Source organism: Mchenga conophoros, linkage group LG11 (assembly GCF_057382185.1).
Source record: "Mchenga conophoros isolate Kocher_MC1m ecotype Shallow Benthic linkage group LG11, M_conophoros_male_GT1.1, whole genome shotgun sequence".
Lineage (NCBI taxonomy): Eukaryota > Metazoa > Chordata > Actinopteri > Cichliformes > Cichlidae > Mchenga > Mchenga conophoros.
The window spans coordinates 10,161,032-10,170,604 of NC_140536.1; the positions used below are offsets into that span (position 1 = coordinate 10,161,032).

A 9,573-nucleotide genomic window follows, 5' to 3' on the forward strand; every position below is an offset into this window, starting at 1 on the left:
AGTGCCTAAAACAACTTAAGAAGTTGTATAGTACTATCTATCTTAATGTTCAAGCCTGAGTTTCAAAAAATTTCAACATAGAAACAAAGCACATGCAGTCAGTTCTGCATGCTGTAGGTCAAACTGTCAAGACATACGAGAAGACCCCTCCTAAAACCAGAGTGATGTCACCATGAAGCAAACTTTGACGGAGTCCCCCAATAACAGTGTGGTCCTCCTAAGTCACATTTGGGTGGTTAACACACACACACACACACACACTCAGATGTTATCCAGACTTGCACTTTGAAACAATGAAAAGGACCTACAAGCCACGGTCCATGTAAATCACATCACACCCAGGTGACTGCCAAACACACACACACACAGCATCCATAAAGAATGATGATAGATTAAATTATTAGTTCATTAAGTGGTACACTGGATTATATTTACCCTTTCAGGCTCTGGATGTTTCAGGTCCAGATCATTGTTTGGAAAGCTGTTTGGTTGCGGCTTTAGGCAGCTCACAGTCTTCTGAATCTGGCTGGTCTCAGTCTTCGTGTGTAACAGATAGAGAATGAAGACAAAAGAACAGTAATCTGACAGTTACTAAAAATGCATCACTCAAGAGGATGAATAGACCATTTCACTATTGGCAAATAGCGTAAGGTACACATCGTGCATGAGAAACATTCATTAAAATCTGTCCTAGGTCAATGTTACCTCTTCAAAATCTTGCACTGAAGAAGAATGCATGGCTTCTGAGCCTTGCTGAGGCATTTCTTCATCAAGATCCTGCAACAAAGAAAAGATGGCACAAAGATTAGACCAAGTGCTCTTCTTGCAACTGTACTGGGCAGGCCTGTGCTTCTGTTTTTAATTTGCATGTGTGTGTGTGTGTGGGGGGGGGGGGGGGGGGGGGGGGGCTTTCCACTCAAGAAATGTTTTCTTCTGAAAAAAATACTGGCTACAATAATTAACAACTGATTCCTTTGCAATCATCCATCCTCTTCCACTTATCCTTATCAGGATTGTGGGGTAGCAGTTTTGGGGCCTATACCAGCTACCATAGGGCAGTACAACCTGGACAGATCACCAGTCTAACATGGAAGGACAAGCATTTGCATTCACACCAAAGGGCAGTTTTGAATCACCAGTTAACCTAACCCCATAAGCTACATCTTTGGACTGTGGGAAGAAGCCAGAGTACACAGCCAGAGAGAGCCCATGCACTAAAGCAGTAAAAAGTGCCTAAAACAACTTAAGAAGTTGTATAGTACTATCTATCTTAATGTTCAAGCCTGAGTTTCAAAAAATTTCAACATAGAAACAAAGCACATGCAGTCAGCTCTGCATGCTGTAGGTCAAACTGTCAAGACATACGAGAAGACCCCTCCTAAAACCAGAGTGATGTCACCATGAAGCAAACTTTGACGGAGTCCCCCAATAACAGTGTGGTCCTCCTAAGTCACATTTGGGTGGTTAACACACACACACACACACACTCAGATGTTATCCAGACTTGCACTTTGAAACAGTGAAAAGGACCTACAAGCCACGGTCCATGTAAATCACATCACACCCAGGTGACTGCCAAACACACACACACACAGCATCCATAAAGAATGATGATAGATTAAATTATTAGTTCATTAAGTGGTACACTGGATTATATTTACCCTTTCAGGCTCTGGATGTTTCAGGTCCAGATCATTGTTTGGAAAGCTGTTTGGTTGCGGCTTTAGGCAGCTCACAGTCTTCTGAATCTGGCTGGTCTCAGTCTTCGTGTGTAACAGATAGAGAATGAAGACAAAAGAACAGTAATCTGACAGTTACTAAAAATGCATCACTCAAGAGGATGAATAGACCATTTCACTATTGGCAAATAGCGTAAGGTACACATCGTGCATGAGAAACATTCATTAAAATCTGTCCTAGGTCAATGTTACCTCTTCAAAATCTTGCACTGAAGAAGAATGCATGGCTTCTGAGCCTTGCTGAGGCATTTCTTCATCAAGATCCTGCAACAAAGAAAAGATGGCACAAAGATTAGACCAAGTGCTCTTCTTGCAACTGTACTGGGCAGGCCTGTGCTTCTGTTTTTAATTTGCATGTGTGTGTGTGTGTGTGTGGGGGGGGGGGGGGGGGGGGCTTTCCACTCAAGAAATGTTTTCTTCTGAAAAAAATACTGGCTACAATAATTAACAACTGATTCCTTTGCAATCATCCATCCTCTTCCACTTATCCTTATCAGGATTGTGGGGTAGCAGTTTTGGGGCCTATACCAGCTACCATAGGGCAGTACAACCTGGACAGATCACCAGTCTAACATGGAAGGACAAGCATTTGCATTCACACCAAAGGGCAGTTTTGAATCACCAGTTAACCTAACCCCATAAGCTACATCTTTGGACTGTGGGAAGAAGCCAGAGTACACAGCCAGAGAGAGCCCATGCACTAAAGCAGTAAAAAGTGCCTAAAACAAGTTAAGAAGTTGTATAGTACTATCTATCTTAATGTTCAAGCCTGAGTTTCAAAAAATTTCAACATAGAAACAAAGCACATGCAGTCAGCTCTGCATGCTGTAGGTCAAACTGTCAAGACATACGAGAAGACCCCTCCTAAAACCAGAGTGATGTCACCATGAAGCAAACTTTGACGGAGTCCCCCAATAACAGTGTGGTCCTCCTAAGTCACATTTGGGTGGTTAACACACACACACACACACACTCAGATGTTATCCAGACTTGCACTTTGAAACAATGAAAAGGACCTACAAGCCACGGTCCATGTAAATCACATCACACCCAGGTGACTGCCAAACACACACACACACAGCATCCATAAAGAATGATGATAGATTAAATTATTAGTTCATTAAGTGGTACACTGGATTATATTTACCCTTTCAGGCTCTGGATGTTTCAGGTCCAGATCATTGTTTGGAAAGCTGTTTGGTTGCGGCTTTAGGCAGCTCACAGTCTTCTGAATCTGGCTGGTCTCAGTCTTCGTGTGTAACAGATAGAGAATGAAGACAAAAGAACAGTAATCTGACAGTTACTAAAAATGCATCACTCAAGAGGATGAATAGACCATTTCACTATTGGCAAATAGCGTAAGGTACACATCGTGCATGAGAAACATTCATTAAAATCTGTCCTAGGTCAATGTTACCTCTTCAAAATCTTGCACTGAAGAAGAATGCATGGCTTCTGAGCCTTGCTGAGGCATTTCTTCATCAAGATCCTGCAACAAAGAAAAGATGGCACAAAGATTAGACCAAGTGCTCTTCTTGCAACTGTACTGGGCAGGCCTGTGCTTCTGTTTTTAATTTGCATGTGTGTGTGTGTGTGGGGGGGGGGGGGCCTTTCCACTCAAGAAATGTTTTCTTCTGAAAAAAATACTGGCTACAATAGTTAACAACTGATTCCTTTGCAATCATCCATCCTCTTCCACTTATCCTTATCAGGATTGTGGGGTAGCAGTTTTGGGGCCTATACCAGCTACCATAGGGCAGTACAACCTGGACAGATCACCAGTCTAACATGGAAGGACAAGCATTTGCATTCACACCAAAGGGCAGTTTTGAATCACCAGTTAACCTAACCCCATAAGCTACATCTTTGGACTGTGGGAAGAAGCCAGAGTACACAGCGAGAGAGCCCATGCACTAAAGCAGTAAAAAGTGCCTAAAACAAGTTAAGTTGTATAGTACTATCTATCTTAATGTTCAAGCCTGAGTTTCAAACCACATAGAAACAAAGCACATGCGGTCAGTTCTGCATGCTGTAGGTCAAACTGTCAAGACATACGAGAAGACCCCTCCTAAAACCAGAGTGATGTCACCATGAAGCAAACTTTGACGGAGTCTCCCAATAACAGTGTGGTCCTCCTAAGTCACATTTGGGTGGTTAACACACACACACACACACACACTCACTCAGATGTTATCCAGACTTGCACTTTGAAACAATGAAAAGGACCTACAAGCCACGGTCCATGTAAATCACATCACACCCAGGTGACTGCCAAACACACACACACACAGCATCCATAAAGAATGATGATAGATTAAATTATTAGTTCATTAAGTGGTACACTGGATTATATTTACCCTTTCAGGCTCTGGATGTTTCAGGTCCAGATCATTGTTTGGAAAGCTGTTTGGTTGCGGCTTTAGGCAGCTCACAGTCTTCTGAATCTGGCTGGTCTCAGTCTTCGTGTGTAACAGATAGAGAATGAAGACAAAAGAACAGTAATCTGACAGTTACTAAAAATGCATCACTCAAGAGGATGAATAGACCATTTCACTATTGGCAAATAGCGTAAGGTACACATCGTGCATGAGAAACATTCATTAAAATCAGATCATTGTTTGGAAAGCTGTTTGGTTGCGGCTTTAGGCAGCTCACAGTCTTCTGAATCTGGCTGGTCTCCGTCTTCGTGTGTAACAGATAGAAAATGAATATACAGTGCATTTTTGAAGAGGCTTTTGAAACATTAAATAAACTGTATGAGAAAGATAAGTTTCAAGCTATTGTCTTTAAAATATTCACTGTCATGTATAGAGAATTTAAGGCCCTATGATTAAGAGACAAATAGTCAGTGTGATTTCTTTATTTTTTAAGCCATTGCTAAAGGAGTAAAACAATCACCTGTAGCAGCAACGAACTGTCACTAGGGCCCATTTATCTTCGAGGGACAAAATTTAAAATGAATCTAACTAAAGAGGCTACACAGCAAAATCTCCAGTGTTAAATTAACACTAGAGAGTGTCTATATGGGTCCACACAACACTGTTGAGTGTTGAATTAACACTTTTGACAGTGTTATATGTTTAAAAGTAACCTAGTCAGTTTTGAAGATTAACAAAGACTAACACTGAGCAGTGCTGATTTTCTAACACTGGAATATTTCTAACATTTTGAGTTATTTTCCAGTGTTAGAAAATCAGCACTGCTCAGTGTTAGCCATTGTTAATCTTCAAAACTGACTAGGTTACTTTTAAACATATAACACTGTCAAAAGTGTTAATTTAACACTCAACAGTGTTGTATTTAACACTCAGAGGTGTGGACCCTTATAGACACTCTCCAGTGTTAATTTAACACTGGAGATTTTGCTGTGTAGAATCACATTAAACATCAATCACTGTTAAAATTTAGAAACCGAAAGCCATTTTTTATTTCTGCATACCTGCTGATATTTTTTTAGTGCTTTTAGAGGGCTTTGATGTGGCAGCCATCACAATTGCCTGTTTTCCATTAGTACCTACCCCTGTTTTTCCAGTAGGTTATAGTACCATGTAGTTTTTCAGTAACTACTGCACCAAGGTTCCAAGTGATCCAAAGTGATCAGAAAATTTGACATAGACTGAATGCCACCAGGTGGCTGGTCAATGGTGTCACTCGATAAGTTATGAGTGCGCCTCCTTCGTGAAAATCCAAGCCATCATTTTTGAAACTCTGAAATGTTTGAAATAGCGACCAAAATTAACAGCGTGATCCCTGAATTGAACACTAAAGTATAGACTGAGCAGCAGGCATTTTGTCACCTTGACGTCCATGCTTGCTGTGGCATTTATATCACTGGATGCTCGGCTGCATTGCTATAGTTACCCCAGGCACAGTAGGTGATACTCAATTTCAGTGAAAAACTAGATGCCCTAAGTCACGTTAAGCCAATTTGAGTAGGTACAAATGTAAAAATGGCTTAGGGTATGCAATTTATCAGTTCCAAAAAGTACAATTGTAGAAATACCTTGCATCTCCAGAGCCAATCCGAGTCACCATAATTATAGTCTATTTCTTCACCTGGACTTATGTCTCTGCTTGCAAATAAGCATAGATGGGGCTTTCCATTGATATTTAATATTTTCATCTTAGCACTTGTCAACGACAACCACATCAGTCCAAGTCTGCCTAATGACCCATCTTCTTGAGATGCATCCACACTGTGGGGTTAGGCAAAAAAGTATTAGCTTAACTAGTTAGGAAGCTTTTTTTTCATAAATCAAAAGCAATGTGTAATTTAATCTTAATCAAACTACACTGATATAATACGCACCACCAGAGTTTTCCATCAAACTTGAATTCAAACATGAACACCTTCAGGCTGTCATGATAAACTCTGTGTCTCCGCTCACATTCTTCTTTTGTTATGAGTTTACCTCTGTATTCCAAAAGAAAGTCTCCTTTTTGGAATGGAACAGTCGTGAAAATGCCCCGACCTGAATTGCAGAGGCATACCAAGTGAGTGACAAAAGACAGTGACAAACTCCAAATCTAATCCAAACTAAAGACCAACTTACCTTTGAAGGCATTTATGTAGTGGATATCAAGTCCCAGTTTGTCCCTTCCAGCAGAAACATGACAGACTGCATCCTCCCGTGGAGGAATGAGTCTCCTTCGCATGTTCTCCTGTACGATTGGCTGTATTACCAAAGCATATAAAGTATTACGATTATCGTCATCATTGTCATCATCATCAGTAGTAGCAGAACTAGCAGTAGTGTAGTTTACAGCATAAACACAGCTGACTTATTCATAGTGCTAATTTATGCCTTCTTTTAAAATGTTAAAGGCCTAGTACTCAAAATGGCGACATGTGACATTTCTGTAATGGCGACTGCAGAGAGTGATACAAGTACTGAGAAAGCTTAGGCATCAAAACTGTAAGAAGTTTTTTCTTCAGGCATATAAATAAATACACGACTAAATACACTTATACCCTTGCTTTTATTTTAGGGCTGTCAGCAGAATGGACAGACATTGGACAAACTGCCCGAAATTAGCTAACAGCGACATCAGGGATTTTGACTCAGACTGCGCTGGTTTAATTGTTAATCGCGTTAGTCGCGATGTCGGCATTAACACGTTTAAGCCACAATAATGCTTTAACACCGAGTAAATCCTAACACGGGTTAGCCCGCTTTATCGCGTTGACGCGGTTAGTCGTCAGCCCTATTTTATTTACTCAATGACAAACGCTGGGGCCGTTTTACTTCTTCAAAGACTCACTAACAGTCCATAAAGCATAAATTAAACCAGTTTAATATAGGCCTGTGCACCTATAATTTCATATAGTATTAAAGTCATGGTGCATTTTACATTAAAAAAGGCTTACCTTTGTGTTTTTAATCCGTCTTCGTATTGCCGTCGACATACACTTGTTAAAGGGCACGCGCGCGAAAGTTGTGGCGCCGTTTCCTGTAGGTACCGCCTATATATATAGCCTACCAATCACAATGACTTCCGGCCGTGTGTATTGAAAATGTGTATTAAATTGCAGTACCTACACACATCCACTCTAACTCGAAACGTCGCTGTGCAATACACTGGAATACACAAAAATCAGGTGAGGGGTATAGGTGGACTTTTAAGAAAATCAGAAAATCTTTTAATTATAGTTTAATAAATGAATTTACACTACAGTTTAAGCAAATACAGGTCAAAAGATAAATAATGACCTCATAAGAAGTAGAAAAAATTATTATTTAGACACTTAAAAATGCATTTACAAGTCATGTTTTAGGGGGACACATGAATACACAGCAAAAAGTCGAAATGTCCCCGGAGCCCAGGTACAGCGCAGGTCAAATGTCAATCCATACCACATAGACGCACTCACACACACACACACACACACACACACACACACACACACACACACACACACACACACACACACACTTCCATTCGGTTTACTCATATACTGCATCTTTGGAAATGAACAACTATGTCACCTTCAGTTTGGCTCAGTTTTTCAGTGCCCACAGACTTGGATGGAGTTATGGTTAAATCGAGGTAAGAGGCAGCACTCATCATTCCTTTTAGTAACAGAATAATACTTTCTTAGATAGACAAAAGCCAGAAAAACCCAGTACTCAAGGTTACGTGATTGGTGCCAACAATAACCTGCCATCCATGTTTTTCTTCCATTAAAAATCTTTAAAATGAAATGAGTTGGTAAAAGTTAAATACCAGTTATACAGGTATAAATACCAGGTAGCTAGCTGTTAGTTAAATATAAGAATGTAAAGGAGTGAGAGTTAAAGGATGATGAAAAATACATTTTTGAGTAAAGTAAATGGATTATACTGATAGTTGTCTTCTTTAAACACACATTGCGTAGGTTTTGGTGATTCTGCTGCTGGATTGCAGTTTAAATGGTTCTGAATGGCGATATGTACATACCCGTGCCATGGCAATGTCTGAACATGGTGCTATCCTCCATACAGTCAGCTCATCTCGGGTTTGCAGACACTCCATGCAGAAATCCAACCAGTCACACATTTTTTGTTCTGAATGAAATAGAAGAGATAATGCGCTATTGTAGGGTTTTTATCTTGCAATATACAGCACCTCGGGGTGACTGTTTTTGTGATTTGGAGCTATATGAATAAAACTTAATTAAATTGAACCTTAGAAGTGCTGAGTTTTTGCTTTAATTTGAGCATTTTCCCATGAAGATAGGCAATACTATGCGGAAGCTACAGCCCTTAACACATAGTCATGGACTTGCAAGTGTCCAAAAGTAACTACACACTTGATTATTAACGTTCGCTGAGCAGCTGTGTATCTAATGGTTCCTAGATGGATACATGGATCAAGAAGGAGAAATCCAAAGGGAGCTCACTAATGACTTGTGCCTGTTAGCTTGACAACTAGAGCATTCAGTATGTCTATTTCTATACAAATATACTTCATATTCTGTAGTAATACTTAAAGATATGTTCATATGTTTTGTTGACAAAATGCAGCTTTTGTAGTTTTACTTGTGTACACACCCACAGTGGACTTTAAGTCAAATAATTAAGGAGTGATTAAAGAGAAGACTTTCAGCTTTAATTCAAAGGTTTTTGAAATAGACTTGCACTTTCTAGGAATTATAGAACTTTTTTTAGACATAGACATTTTCAAAAACATTTGGACAAATGACTAAAGAGAAATTTAATTTCCAGGTGAGCACGATCCTCCATTATTCCATGACAAATTAAGCAGACATAAAATCTGGAGTAATTCCAAGTGATGAATTTGTGTTTAGAAAGTTCACAGAAAACTCACAATAAAAGGTCCAAAGAGCTGCTGGACAGCATCGTGGTGGAGTGGCTAACACTGTTGCCTGTAACTGGGGGGACACTGGAGGATCTATTTTCCTTGGGAACTTGCAGATGGAGAAGGCAGATGAAGTTTCCAGGTGGTGGTGACATCGGAGATTAGATTGGCAGAGGATTCACAGGTTTTATGATCGATGGCCAGCTTAGTTTTTCTGGTAAGATCTTCCTTTTCAGATGAAACAACTCAGAGATTTCTTGGGTTGCAGTCAAGGATTCTTGATGCAGCCAAAGGGTAATGAATTGATGAGAGACAGGTGTGCTGGCTGGAACAGGAGGCAGGGGCAACCCTGGTCAAGACCTGAGCCCTGCCCAACCTGGATGTAGGTAGATAAAGTCTTCTAAGCATTATATGAATGGCTGATTTTCCTACACCTAGACACTATTAGGATAGTATAAGTATAGAATTCAGTGAGTGAATCTAATCAGCATCATCATCTTAAATGTAAATGAATTCTTACTACCTTTGGTGTAAA

General features: G+C 40.1%; 1 protein-coding gene and 1 long non-coding RNA gene across 2 annotated transcripts in view; both read right to left on the reverse strand.

Moving 5' to 3' along the window:
• The window catches only part of LOC146563629 (uncharacterized), an 11,839-nt gene extending 4,196 nt beyond the window's left edge, over positions 1-7,643 (reverse strand). Inside the window, exons 1-11 of the mRNA XM_085290584.1 lie at positions 7,108-7,643; positions 6,293-6,413; positions 6,049-6,211; positions 5,743-5,935; positions 4,097-4,198; positions 3,157-3,228; positions 2,887-2,988; positions 1,932-2,003; positions 1,662-1,763; positions 706-777; positions 436-537 (exon numbers count right to left, since the gene is read on the reverse strand). Coding sequence (XP_085146710.1) covers positions 436-537; positions 706-777; positions 1,662-1,763; positions 1,932-2,003; positions 2,887-2,988; positions 3,157-3,228; positions 4,097-4,198; positions 5,743-5,935; positions 6,049-6,211; positions 6,293-6,413; positions 7,108-7,146 — 1,140 coding nt within the window. The 5' untranslated portion in view covers positions 7,147-7,643. The remainder of the gene's footprint in view (positions 1-435; positions 538-705; positions 778-1,661; positions 1,764-1,931; positions 2,004-2,886; positions 2,989-3,156; positions 3,229-4,096; positions 4,199-5,742; positions 5,936-6,048; positions 6,212-6,292; positions 6,414-7,107) is intronic.
• Positions 1-9,267, reverse strand: part of LOC146563625 (uncharacterized) — a 33,758-nt gene extending 24,491 nt beyond the window's left edge. Inside the window, exons 1-2 of the long non-coding RNA XR_014894263.1 lie at positions 9,048-9,267; positions 8,178-8,284 (exon numbers count right to left, since the gene is read on the reverse strand). This is a non-coding gene — a long non-coding RNA (uncharacterized LOC146563625). The remainder of the gene's footprint in view (positions 1-8,177; positions 8,285-9,047) is intronic.
• Positions 9,268-9,573: the final 306 nt, after the last annotated feature.